A 13859-nucleotide genomic window follows, 5' to 3' on the forward strand; every position below is an offset into this window, starting at 1 on the left:
GAAGCACGAAGTTGCCATCCTTGCTTCACTAAACTTGTCATCGAAAACGTTCGATCCGCCATGTGCTCGTACCTAACGTTCGCGCGTTATCAGATTCCCTTTTTTCTGGAAAATCTGAACTAGTTTTTTTTTGAGGTATTAAATCTGAACCAGTTGCTAACAATCCAACATCTGAGGCCCAAATGGAACAAAAGCCTGCTTATTGTCCCAGAATTCCAGTTCGGCCCATAAACACCCAATCTTCCGCCGCACGCTTCAGAAATCTGGAATGCGCAGGCGACGAGACGAGTAGAGGCGCCTCTGCCAAAACCCTCCCTCCCCTTTTCCCGCTCCCCCAAACGGCCGAAAATTTTCCCCACACGGCCCCCGCTCCGACCACCCCGCGCACGGCGATGGAGGCCGCCGCCGACGACCTCCTCGCGGCCCTCTCCTCCCCGAGCTCCCGCGCCGGCCTCCACTCCCGCTTCGCCGCCTACCTCCAGCCCTTCTCCCCCCACCTGCCCGCCGCCAACCCTAACCCCAAGCCGCCGCCGAAGAGGGCGACGAAGCAGGGCAAGCAGCAGCAGCCGCCCCCCGACGCGGCCGCCCTCCGCTCCCTCGCGAAGCGGTTCCTCCCGTTCCTCTGCCGCGCGCTCCAGCTCCTCCCGCCGCTCCTCCTCCCGAACCCTAGCGCGGGCGGCGACGCGGCGGGCCTCGACGAGCTGCTCGAGATCTACGGCCTCACCCTCGACTGCCTGGCGGCCATCTCGACCTGCCTCGCCGGGAAGCCCTACTCCGTGCTGCTCCAGCGCGGCCGCTTCGTGTGCTGCCTCGAGTCGCGCGGCCGCTACGCCCGCGCCGAGGCGGAGGCTGCCGCCACTCTCGACGCCCTCCGCTGCGCGCTCTCGCCACTGACGGCCGCAAAGCCTTCTCGTGGCGCTGCAATTGTTGCTCCCCTCCTCCCCGAGCCTGGCATTGCAGGAGAGGCTGGCGCGGACCCTGAAGTCACCATCCTTGCGGTTGAGCTCACCGTATGCCTTGCTAATTGTGCCAGCAAGGGCAAGGTGAAGGAAGATGCCTGCTACGAACGTGTTCGTAACCTTGTTGAGCAGCTCCGGCCATGGCTCCGGTGAGATAACGTGCTTTGCCAACTCTGCATTTTTTTACCAAGGAAGCATATACTGTGTGTGACTGAGATTTTGTGTGGTTGCAGGATTCTGACTGAGGGGGCCAGCAAGAAGTATCTCACTCTGCTTGTGAATGCACTGAGCCGCTGTGCCATTTTCCTGGCTGCCGAGTCTTCATTTTTCGACGCTGATCTTGTCCGTGAATTCTGTGTTGCAACCTTAGGGGAGTGTGAGAAGGCACAGCTGATTGAACGCTTGCCCATCGTACGTGTGTCTATCAATTTGATTGCCATTGAACTCAACAAATATAACTTAATTATATTGGTTAATGGTTTTACTGTTTATTCTTATTGAAGGTTGCACGCAAGATCTGTTCTTCTGTGGATTTGAGTTGGGGTGAGAGCACATCGCTTTTGCTTGCCGTGCTTGAGTCTGTTTTACGTGTCAAGGTAATGTACCTCTGAAACATGTTGATTTCACTAAAATTCAGAAGAACATTAAACTATACAAAGTTTAGCGGCAAAAACCGTGACTTGGCTGTACCAAATTATTGTGAAGCTAGAAATATGGTCCCTATATTAGTGAGATTCCTTGCTATGGAGATGTGTGTGTGTGTGTGTGTGTGTGTGTGTGTGTGTGTGTGTGTGTGTGTGATTAAAAGTGGAATAAGGCTTGTCAATAGTTGGATTTTGCAAATCTATCTTACGAAACATTGTTTCCTGTCCATGGTTTAGACTTCTTTAGACACTGCATTTGTTCTTTAATTTAGGCTGGCTTAAGAAACTGTTCATCCGTGTCATGTAGTAAATTTTGTGCGAGGTACTTACTGTTTTGGTTGCTTAAACCATCTAGTTCCTCCTCCCTGTGACTGAGCAATTTCATGCAGATAAAACACATTGTCTTTCACTAAAATTTAGAAGCACATGATTGTGCCTAAGTTTAGCATTAAAAGTGGTGTCTTGACAACATCACATGATCATGAAGCTTACTTCCGACATTTAAACTATTAGTGTGGTTCCTTGTTTTGGAGATGTGCGGGTGTAACTAGAAGTGAATAAGGCTTGTTAATAGCTGAACTTTGTAAAGTTATCTTAGTAGACGTTGTTACTTGTTTCCAACCTATGGTTTAAACTTCTCTATTGACTGATAGAGTGCCCTTGTTATAATGTCAACCTGTTAGACTCGCATCACTTGAATACATCTTACTATGAGCTGGTGGTACTTATTTTAGTAGTGATACTGAATGTGCTAGATGCCTTGGAGCAGTAGATGCTGTTTAAGTGTCCTGATTCAATATGTTGTTTTAATCTTGAAGCATTCTACCTCCTTGTGATTACTGATGGTGTAAGTCATCTCTACTATTAAAGGGGAGTTTGTTGTTTACATTTCCATCGCATCCACCCTCTCATCGATACATGCCCCTTTCTGCCGATTTTTTTCCCAAACCATGCGATAACCCCGAAATTGTTGTAGTGTAGTATTGTGATTTTTCAGTAAAGATCCTGACCTATAAATATTCACAGCCCGGCTCATACGGGCGAACAATATTTACCCAGAGCCCTGTTGCGACCTCAATGCTCTTCTTGAAGGAGCTTACTTTAGAGCAAAAAAAGGGAATGAAAGTTAGGAAGACTACTGACGTAGGGTGGCGGGTGAGCTCAACCTCGAACCAAACAAGCAATTGACCGGTCCAGCACGGATTGAAATATGAGCCGGTTTGACAGGAAGCTTTTGAAAACGACCACACCTCCTCGTTTCTTGGAAAAAAAATCCCTTGCAAAGCAATCAACAGAAATCAAATAAATCACCAATAGCAAGAAATCCCTTGCAAGAAAACAACAAAATCAACTCATGTAGTTGTATGTACACAATCTCAATCAATCATATCTTTCCTTACCTTTGCTTATGGATTCCCTCCACACAGCAAATCTCAATCTCAACCCAATCAAAATTTCCTACGCCGGACCACTAGAATAAAGTTGCCCCCGTTGCAACACACAGGTATTTAGGTAGTTATGAATAAATGACAATTAAGTCTTGCAAGCAGATTTCTGGTGTACCTCAGTTCTATATATTGTTTGCACCGAGGCAATGAGTTATTTTACCAATAAGACATTGTTAGTTGTTGTAATATCATGCAATTTTTTTTCAGGCCTACTTACCTAAAGCTTTGAACGAGTTCCTAGAGTTTATAGATTATTTTTCTCGGAGTTTTCTTTCAAATAGGGATGTAAATGCTGGTGCTTCAAAACTATTTTATGGACAAGGTGGTTTTTCTTCTGAGGTACATTATGTACTGTTTTTTTTACCAGTGCTCGATGTTAAGTTATACCATAACAGTGCTATTATTGTTTTTGATTAATTAATTTGCTTGCAACTTATAGATTTCCCCGCCCATCGCCTCAGTTCTTCATCTTTATGCTACTGGATTACACTTCAGTAGACAGCAAATGGAAAGCGAAGATCAGCCCTCTATGTCAGTGGATTTTCTCAAGAATGAAAAGAACCTACAAACTTTGAACAATGCACTGGGCACACTAGAACGGATTTTCTGTGCCACTGATGGCAAATCCAGTAAACATGATAATTTGGGTAAATATTCAAGTACACTAACTGATGCCAGGCATCCCAATAAGAAAGACAGTTATAGTTGTTCTCAGTCACGTGAGCATATTAATTTTTTGGCATATTTGGATTCTTTGGAGTTTGTTTGCAAGATACTATTGCAGCCTGCAAATGCAGTTTGGGAGAGCTTCTTCAAAGAAAAAACAGTCCCCACTTCGGGGAAAATGACATGTGTCTTAATGGCACTGAATCAGTTTATTGATTCCAGCCTTTTTGCTTATAGGTAAAGCCCATAAAATTGTACTGTATTATCTCACTGCAATAATCGAGTGATTTCTGATTTTGCAAGCTGTTCTTTTGTGTGTTGTAGCAGTTATACCAAAATGTCTGACGAAGAGAAGGAGAGATTAAATAAAACCTTACTGAGGGCCCTAGTGTCAGCAATCAAAATTTCCTTTGTGACCAAAGAGGCTATCCAGGTACCTAAGTCGCTTGTCCTATACTTGTATTTGAATCTTATTAATAGGAACTCAAGACCATTTAGTCATTTACCACTGGTGTTATTACTTGTGCATCATAGAACCCCTTGATTCAGCCTGTTATTGGTATCATCTTTGGAGCATTTTGTTGCATGTATAAGTTATTATCAATAAACAACTTTGTGTATTCTCCTTTACCAGTCCATTTTGTGGAGAATTGCTGTTAAATCACCGAATTTACTATCTTCTACTACCATCCCTATTAATGCATTTTGCTTTCATAGTCCAGAAGAGCTTGTATTCTATCAATTGTGCCATTTCAAGTACATGGATAAAGCTTGAGGATTTCAAATATTTGATCCCTTCAATTGGTAACATCGGCGTGACACTTTATAATATTGGACATTTTGAAGAGGTACCCTTCTAAGGTGCTGGTCTTTTACTTAAATTTGCTTTTAACTACGGAGTTTTGTACGATTGACTGTTTTAACTGCTTCAGGCACCAAAGGCATTAGAACTATGCTGCCAAGCAACATGGGCACAGATCAGACTTTCTTACTGTAGACTATCAACAAGAACGGAAGGTCACATCATAATTGAGGATCTACCGAAGGATACACTGAAGGATATCATTACAGATGCATTTGCTAGGATAGATAAGATGGTCAACACTCTCCATAGATGTGGCTCAAAAGTGATACGAGATATTGTTGTGAAGAGCTTTTCTGAATTGTTGGCCCATGGTGACACATCAGATTATCACAAAAGCTATTCGGTTCTGATCGAGTCGTGGGTGAAGGTATTGACATAAAAAAACTAGAGAAGCTATCCCACTTCAAACACTTTGCTGATTTGGTTTTGTTTATTTCTTATGCAAACTTTAGATAACACTTAAGGATTTTGCGAATGACCAAAATATGGATAGTGCCCCACTTCTATATCACTCTCTAATGGGCTACCCATCTCCCTTGCCAAAGAAGTTGATAGGCTCAATCTTAGAGCAGGTACCAGATTCTGTTTTGTTAGATTAAAAATAGTGTATCTTTATTTGGATCTCTTTCTGATGCGAAGTGCTTCGTGGACGTGCATTGGTTTTTGCAGGAATTATTAAAATATGGAGAAATGGAATCTCGTGCCACCATGCTCTGCGGAAATATGCAAATAAGAATAATAGATATTCTATTGAATGAACTTTATTGTTCAAAAGAGTACTATCTGGACAGATCAAAAGTTTTAGTTAGAAAGGCACATGCACTCCGTTCATCTGGGGTGCAAAACATAAGCAGGTGTCTTGAGTCCTTATCTGAAGCCATATCTTTACTGGTGAAGCCCTCGCCACCCCCTTCTTGTCCTGTTTTCTTATGTATACCATGGTAGGAAGTATTAGTATTGGTCCAGGAGTCCTATTAGGCTATGTTTCCTTTCCTTATACCCCAAGTCATGTGTAATATATATATGCTCCTTGGGCTACGCAATATAGATAAGTTGCATCATAACATACCACGAGTGAGATCTAAGATCATTTTCTTCCATCGAACCAGCGAAGCATCTTACTGGATTCATCTCGAGGGAATGCGATTGTGATGCATGAATTAGCTATTGCTTACTGCTTGCATGCACATTGTGCGCAGGAAGCCAATCGTGGCGGCAAGGTAACTGCTTCATATCCGAGCTGCATTTAGTTGAGTTCACAAGAATTGCTTGTAGTCAATTGTACTGTTGTACATTAGCTAGAACATGCCTTTCCTTTGTTTGCTCATGGTTATTTGTTATTTTGAATAGGTAATCTTTGATGATGCTAGGAGTGCCGTTGGCTTGTGGTCAAAGATGGGTACTTCTCAGCATTCTTCTCCTGGTGTGATCTTTCAACAGCCATCAGAAACTCTTGTACCACTTCTTTGTTCTCTTGTTGATTTGTTGGCCATGAAGGTAAGTCAAAGCTAAAACTTATTAGGTTTGATAAGATATAACTGTGCCTTTAGCAAGATAATTATGTGTTTTTTGCCCTATATCAGGGTCACTTTGAGCTTCAGTTTGAGCTGTGCAAGCTTATCATAATGATGTGGAAGCAAGAAAATTTACCCATAGAAAAGTTATTATCCATGTTATTTATCAACCGGCGCCTTAATCATGCGTGCTGTCATCTCCCAGTGGACCAGAATTTTTTTTCTTATGTGGCAGAACACCTTGGTGTTGATTGCCGCAATACATTGTTTTGGAGAAACTGTTTCAAAGGAGATTATCCTTCTCTTTCTATGTTTCTTCAGCAGTTGTGGCCTGTTGAATTCTTTTCTCAACCGTGTGAATATTCCCTTGGAAATCAGTTTGGTTTCAATGCTAATGTTGATGGGATTGTTAAAGTTGCATCATCTCTGGTTTCTGAAGTAAGCTCAGTTACTAGCATTGCAAAAATGTAGTTCTTATTGTCCTTTAGTTTTTCTGTTATGCATTTTGTATTGCTTTTTGCAGGTTCCTTTGAATAATCAATCAGCCTATCTGGCTGGCTGGCTGTATTATGATTCGTCAGAAAGACTTCTGTCAAGAGGACAACTTCTCCAGGTAATCATTTTCTCTCTCATCAATTTACTTTGGTGGAAAATCTCCAGCTATTATGAAATTTGCTTGACTGTAGAGCTGCTTTATAGTTTAGCCCCTTGTAATCAGAACAACTCTTTGTTTTGTTTTGCAGGCCATTTCATATGGAAGAGAAGCCCTCCAATTGCGCAAGAAGCTCCTAAAAAAGAAGTTCAAATTTAATTTGGGCAAGTTTGTAATCAAGGAAAGCGAATGTTCTGGTGGGCAAGGCTTTGTTTCACTTGAAGCATGGGGACCAACAATGGCTGAAATTTGGCCAGATTGCACCAGGCCAAGCAGCATGAGAGATTCTTTCCTTACCCCATGGAATGTACTTAAATGTTACCTTGAAAGCATATTACAGGTATGACAATAGTGTGGCATGAGTTAAGTTCAGTACCAGCAAATTGATTGAAAAAGTTGGTGGAATATGTGCACCACCACTAGCCATCTTTAACATAGTAAGATGAGTCCAACCTACTTATGAGTGATGGCTCATGTTGACACTGCTTTGGCTTTTGGCAATATCGCAATCATTTCCATAATGTAAAACATGGTCTCAAGTTGGCTACAGACTTTCTCATATTATTCATGTTTTTTCACTATGTACTCAGGTTGCTCTGATGCATGAGTTGATTGGTGATGGCACCGAAGCAGAAGTTCTATTACGGACAGGAAAGGAGATATCATGTTTCCAAGGATTGCCAATTTTTGCTGTTGTTTTTACATCAGCGTTAGGTACATACATCTAGCGATGATCTGTCTGTTGGTTTATTGTTTTTATTCATCTGTGTTGGTTTTTATTCATTTATCCCTTCTTTCTCATCTTTTAGGTCAACTATACTGCAAGAGACAGCTGTGGGATGCTGCAGAGGGTGAGCTTAAACATGCTAGGGATCTCCTTAAAGAAAATTGTGAATTCATTTCATGTGAGACATGCAGGTTGACTCAAGAGATATCAGTTGATGTGCAAGCTGGGGATCTGTTTTGGAATCAATTTGACAAAGATTTGCAAAAACATTCAACATGCAATTTGTCTCGTGCTTTAGGCATGTACCGATCTGCCATGGAGAAATTGAATGACACCAGTTTGGAATTTTCTGCTGGGTCCTGTTGTAAACTTAATACTAGTTGCATTTTGGGCAACAAAGACTGTATTGCAGAAACCAAGCGTGGAGCTTGTAATCGTGGGAAAAAACCCTTAGCAGCCAAGGATGGAGTGTTACCTCCATGTACTCCTTGTTTGTTGTTCAGTCAAGCACCTATTGACCAGTACAATGAACTTGTGGGATTAAAATCTGAAAGGAAAAACTTGAAGAATGCCGAAAGTGCCCCACCATTGGATGTTAACGTTAAGACATCCAAAACTTCATCACGTTTAGCCAAAGAACAGAATGCGGCAGCTCATTCAAAGACTAGAACCACCCGATCCAGCAAGCGAACTGCACATGTGAAAAGTGAAAAAGATCTAGCTGAACTGAATAGTGAGAATGACATATCTGGGAGCGACAAATTGTCCACAGATGCTTTAGTCTGTGGGAAGCTAAGCTGCTCCCTTGATGGTGTTTACTGCAGCAGAGATGACATATGCAATATGTTTGGGTGTTGGAATTGCCTTTTTGTTAATTCACTCAATTCTGAGTCCATTGAGAATATATTGCAGTTCAGAAAAGACTGCATCCGCCGACGCCATCTTGTGTCTCTTCTGTTAAAAACAGGTACTATTTTTATCCATGTTCTGTCATGTGCCAAACCAATCTGTGATATACTTCAGTTATGAGACACGCAATTGAAGGTTTCACATACCTAAGGAATCTCATTGGTTGGTAACTTGGTGCTTAATTATGTCAAAACTGACCGGCCACAAAAATGCCTGTGAAACAAACAGTAGCCTAAGTTTCTTACGCAAGTTGTACAAGTAGACACTCCCTGAAAGCTCTCACATCACAAATATAGCGCTCCACATTTCTACATGCGATACTTGGAAATGTATGGATCTGTTAGCTTAAGTAGTTTGATCAAATTTGATTTCTTGCTTCTGTAGTTGGGCTACTTGTTGATCATTACTTATTAGTTAAGTTCCTTAATTCTTTCATATTATTCAGTCCTGATGTGCTGCCTTTGCAGCAAGAGCCTTGGGAGCTCAGGGTGGAAAGCATGGAGCTCATGAAGTTCATAGTATCTACTGGCAGTGTATATCATTGTTGTATTTCAGATCTCTTCCTCAAGGTTGTTATAGAACCTATGAGCCTCATTTAATTGGACTAATCATGAATGAAAATACTGGTGATTTTCTTTCTTTAGAGCGTGCGGAAATACTATGTAGTATGAGTTTCTTTTTGTTGAAGGGTTTCCTTTCAGAACAGTCAAGGTTTGTCTAAATCAATTCCCTATTATGCATCAGTCACATGCATAACATTCTGACCGTAGCAGTTCATGACCCTTGCTAAACTGTCATCATCACTATCTGCAGGGATAGTTGCTGCAGCTTCTCTAGTGTACAAACGGCTGATATCGTTTCTTGGTTGCTGAAAGCTTTTGTGTTATCTGGAGAGAGTCCTTCACTTCTTCAGGAGGTCTGTGATATTCTCAAGTCATTCGCTCTCGTAATTTTAAATGCTTAGTTCGTATATCTTTCTACCTCTTTTTGTGAGTGTCTGCTCAAGTCAGGCTATTTTTTCCTTTTGTCGTCAATTATACACTTACTCCTGTCTTTACATCCAACTCCCCTATTGCAGGTTTGCAGGCTACTCACATGCATATTCTTACTCTCAACGATAGATTCCACGGTTCAATTACCTTTGTATTCCAAGGGATCTCTCTCTTTGAATCATTGGGCTGCTTACTTTCATCAAGCTTCTGTTGGAACTCATCTCAATTGCCATTACCTTGCAAGCTTACAGGCATTGCCCAGAAAAACAGATTCGAAGGTTTGTACCACTCCGAAGTTCACAACCAGATTAACACATACTGGCGTACTTCATTTGTTGTAATAATTTCCCCTTCATGTTTTCAGGGTCTTGTTGGAGATTTCGCAAACAAGATAGATGAGGTCCCAAAGTTTCTAAGGTTTAAAATTTTAAATAGTTAACTTGCTGATTTATTGTTTCATATGGTGTATGTACATGTATAATTAAACTACAATTTCGGTATCAGGTTTTCATCGGCAGACATGGAACATCTCGAAAAGCATGTATCAGAATTCTTCAATCAACTTCCTGATGTACCAATTGTGTGCATTAGTATGCTTGGAGGTGATTTTGTGAATGTTCTTGGGGAAGCACTTCTTCTCCCTTCCCTGTTTCCTGCTTGGATGTTGCTCTCAAGGTTTGATTCAACAAACAAGCCTACCACAATGCTTCTACCAGTGGATTCTATTTCAAAAGGTGTGTAGATTGCCTGTTGTGTTGCATAGTCTTATAAGTTAATATTGGGTCTCTTGCACTTTTTATTCACATGCTTATTGTTTGACAGAAGCACATAATGAAGACTCTTCTATCAAAGAACTGGATAATCCAACTAGAGCTTCAGATAAGAATTGGAAGTGCCCTTGGAGCTGCACTATTATAGATTATGTGGCTCCAACTTTCAGAAAGCTACTTGAGGATAACTTTAGATCCCTCTCTGGTGCAATTGATATTCCAAAGGATGGACAAGCAAATGCAGTAAGGTGGTGGTCGGATAGAATGAAGCTCAACAACGACCTTAATGAGATACTGGAGTAAGATTTCTTATGTATGCTACGTGTGCAACTGTAAATATTTTAAGACGGTCTCTAGATATCTTGCTCCGTACATTATTGAAGATTTGCGTTTTCATTATAGGATTATGTTTTAAAAATCAATATTCCTTTGTTCTGATGTCTTTGTTTGCCGTTTTGAACAGAAACATGGAAAAATTGTGGCTAGGACCCTGGAAATATCTTCTGCTGGGGCACCAATCAGCTGACCAACACAGTGAGGCAGTGCTGGAAAATCTAATCACTGGTCTAGAATCAGAATTCAAACTTGAAGCAAATCCGGCGCTCATCAAGGTCATCCTTGGTGGGGTTGCATCAGTGGATGAACTGAAAGAATGTGTTTCTCAGCTTGTATCATATAAAGCTTACTTTGGCAGGGGAGGGTGTTGTGGAAGAGATAGACTTAGAGCCTTCTCTTGCCAGATTGATGCTGAAGCTCTGGTGTCCCTTGAGCATTTATGCAATGGTGTAGTGAATGAGCTGGCCGAGCCAGTTGAGAGAACTCCAGTGATTTTAGTTCTGGATACTGATGTGCAGGTGAGCATTATGATATCCTTATTATTGGTTCTCTCTTCTGTTATTAAAAAGGTCTTTTTGACTCTGTTATAAGTTTTGACGGATGTTCCACCTTACTGATTAGCCACTGGAAGGGATAAATTAAATAAAAGCTGTGTCATCATTTGCATCTACCTTGATGTGATCTAATGTAATTCATTTTTGCGGTAAATAATTAAACAATGGATGAAACAACACTGTAAGGATCTTTCATGGTAAATTTTAGTGTAGCAATATTCTTTAACCTCGAAAGGAAATGTTGTACTGCTAGCTTTCTCGTATTCTTTGTCTAGCAATATTGCCAATAGAAGCTTTTTTTGATCCCCATCATATATCTTCTTTAACCTCTTCTTAAAAATGATTGAGTGCAGATGCTTCCTTGGGAGAACTTGCCTGTCTTAAGGAATCAGGAAATGTACCGCATGCCGTCAGTGAGAAGCATCTTTCTAGCATTGACTAGAAGCACTAATCATCAGAAAGATGCCAGTGTCATAGACCCTCCTTTTCCTGTTATTGACCCTTTCAATGCATTCTATCTGTTGAATCCTGGTGGTGATTTGATCAGCACACAAGAGGAATTTGATCAGTTGTTTAGAAACTACGAGTGGAAGGTAACGATGATCTGTTAATTACTTAGAGATGATGAGAAAATGTGCTGCTTGTTTAAACAACCTTCTCAATGGTGAATATTGCAAAAGAAGAATCCTACACCTGTGTTGTATAAACAATGTAGTCTGGCTTGCGGAAGTGGAACCTTTAGTGTTTTCTTTAAACTCTAGAAATGGTAAATATAAATAGTTGGAAATCTGGTTTCCTGGTAGCTTTTGGTGCAGACTCTACATTTGAGTGTATTGTTAGTTTCAGTAGTCAGGCATGCATCAAGTTTAGCATACTATATATAGATGATGCAACCTGCTGAAACGCTTTGACGTCTGTCACAAGGAAATAAGCCATGTATCCAAGAATGATGCAAGCTAGTTAAAGTATAAATTTGGATTTTTCTTCAAGCAATCACCAGCATATAATTGTGATGCATTGATGCCATGCAGGGAAATGCTGGGGATGCTCCAACAGCTGAAGAGCTTGTCTTGGCCCTGAGGAATCATGATCTTTTTCTCTACTTTGGACATGGAAGTGGTATGCACTATGGTCTATGGATATAAATATTGGTAGTTAAGTCATTTTGCTGGCTTGTATAATGTGCTTGTGTCGGAGTCATTTGAACTTCCACGGCTTCAACCTTCAACCTTTGAAGCCATCAAAGTGTAGCGCATTACCATAATACCCACACTATAGGATGCAAGCTAAAAAACAGTGTCTGGTTCTTCTATGGGCATAGCTACCCGTGTTAAGTTATTTTGTACAAAATGCTCACCAAGCTTCTATTGAACGCTTCCACAGGAACTTTAACTAGTACTCCAAAAGCTTGTCCCTCAAATGGATGTATCTAGCACCAAGTTAGTGCTAGATACATCCATTTGAGGAACAAGCTTGGGACAAGTTTTTTCGGACGGAGGGAGTAGATGACACATACTTTTATAGAACTTATTACTTGTATAGTAGTATAGTGGCAGATGTATCAGTAGGAACTATTGCTTCTGATGCTAGTGCTAACAAATGCCTTCAAGTCTGATGGTTTGATGACCACTTGTGCTATTATTGTTGAGGAATATGAACTCCAAGCACTTAGTACCGTTCAGTATTCAGATACTTTTTATAAACTGGGTACTGCTCAGGTATCTGTTGTACTAACAGAGTGTTCTAACTAGTCTGAGAAAATGTTGCAGGAAGCCAGTATGTCTCTGGAAAGGAAATCGAGAAGTTAGATAATTGTGCAGCTGCTCTCCTCATGGGTTGCAGTAGTGGGACACTTCATTGCAAAGGAGCGTATGCTCCTCAAGGGGCCCCTTTGTCTTATTTATTTGCTGGTTCTCCGTCCGTCATTGCAAATCTCTGGGACGTCTCGGATAAAGATATAGATCGATTTAGTAAAGCACTGCTCAATTCATGGCTGCAAGAAAATGTCACGGCTGCCAAGAATTGCTCTAAGTGTTGCCCTCTGACCCAAGAATTTGAGTCCATGACCATCGCCGCGAAGGACAATGTTAGGTCAAGACGAAAAGGCTCACGAGCTAGGAAGCAACAACAGACAGTAGAGATGGGCGGCAGTAGTAGTTGCTGTAACTGCGGGCACAGGCGAATAGCTTCACATATAAGTGAAGCTAGGCGTGCTTGCAGGCTTCCTCTTATGATCGGTGCATCTCCTGTTTGTTATGGTGTGCCTACTATCATCAGGAAGAAGTAATGGACATGCTGTATTCTAATGGGAGATCATCGTGGACTGCATGCTGTAGTTCTGGGCTTTGAGCCACTGATGCAAACCGAGGGAAGTGCCATGATAGGCTATGCTGTTGTTTGTACTTAGCAGCAGATGCAGAGCTAACAAGATAATGCTGATTGGCTGTTTTTTACCCGGGGACCAGCCCGAAATTTCATCGATTCTGACGAGATTCAGTGCTGTGCCAACACAGGGTATATACGAGTAAAATTATGCTCCGGGAAATCAGTAGCATGTAGAGCAAATGAACCTTGATATGTTGTTAATTTGTTATACATGTGCTTCCAAATGTAATTTTGAGCACATATGTAATCTTATGTTCTGGAAATCAGTAGCATGTAGAGCAACTGAACCAGCCCCAAGGCAACTGCTAACTGTTGTTTGTATTATTTTGTACACTACAGATCTGATTCTTTCTGTTACATTATAATATAGCTGGTTTAATTGTATGTTCTCGTACCGTTGTAGTAGCTTCCATAATATAGCTGGCAAAGTTTTTCTCC

General features: G+C 41.3%; 1 protein-coding gene across 4 annotated transcripts; it reads left to right on the plus strand.

Annotated features, from left to right (window-relative positions):
- The first annotated feature begins 296 nt into the window (after positions 1-296).
- Positions 297-13811, plus strand: LOC123138403 (separase). Of its 4 annotated transcripts, none has more exons than XM_044558375.1 (27): positions 297-1108; positions 1193-1370; positions 1463-1555; positions 3259-3390; positions 3491-3954; positions 4042-4150; positions 4440-4565; positions 4650-4949; positions 5035-5154; positions 5252-5473; positions 5692-5802; positions 5933-6079; positions 6166-6534; positions 6620-6709; positions 6840-7088; positions 7339-7462; positions 7558-8442; positions 8852-9095; positions 9198-9300; positions 9463-9654; positions 9741-9793; positions 9881-10110; positions 10199-10445; positions 10610-11000; positions 11390-11629; positions 12068-12155; positions 12806-13811. In XM_044558375.1, exons 1-27 carry the CDS (start codon positions 393-395, stop codon positions 13321-13323), a joined length of 6741 nt encoding a protein of 2246 aa, XP_044414310.1. In that variant the 5' UTR covers positions 297-392; the 3' UTR covers positions 13324-13811. The 4 variants fall into 4 exon arrangements, with proteins under 4 accessions (XP_044414310.1, XP_044414311.1, XP_044414313.1 ...); XM_044558376.1 differs by having other exon boundaries at positions 4045-4150; XM_044558378.1 differs by lacking the exon at positions 3259-3390.
- The last annotated feature ends 48 nt before the right edge of the window (positions 13812-13859 follow it).

This window comes from Triticum aestivum, chromosome 6B, assembly GCF_018294505.1.
Source record: "Triticum aestivum cultivar Chinese Spring chromosome 6B, IWGSC CS RefSeq v2.1, whole genome shotgun sequence".
Classification (NCBI taxonomy): Eukaryota; Viridiplantae; Streptophyta; class Magnoliopsida; order Poales; family Poaceae; genus Triticum; species Triticum aestivum.

Coding starts and splice junctions, on each gene's coding strand:
- LOC123138403 (XM_044558375.1), top strand. CDS start 393: ATGGAGGCCGCCGCCGACGACCTCCTCGCGGCCCTCTCCTCCCCGAGC. Junction 1,109..1,192: donor CAGCTCCGGCCATGGCTCCG/GTGAGATAACGT, acceptor GTGTGGTTGCAG/GATTCTGACTGAGGGGGCCA. Junction 7,089..7,338: donor ACCTTGAAAGCATATTACAG/GTATGACAATAG, acceptor CTATGTACTCAG/GTTGCTCTGATGCATGAGTT.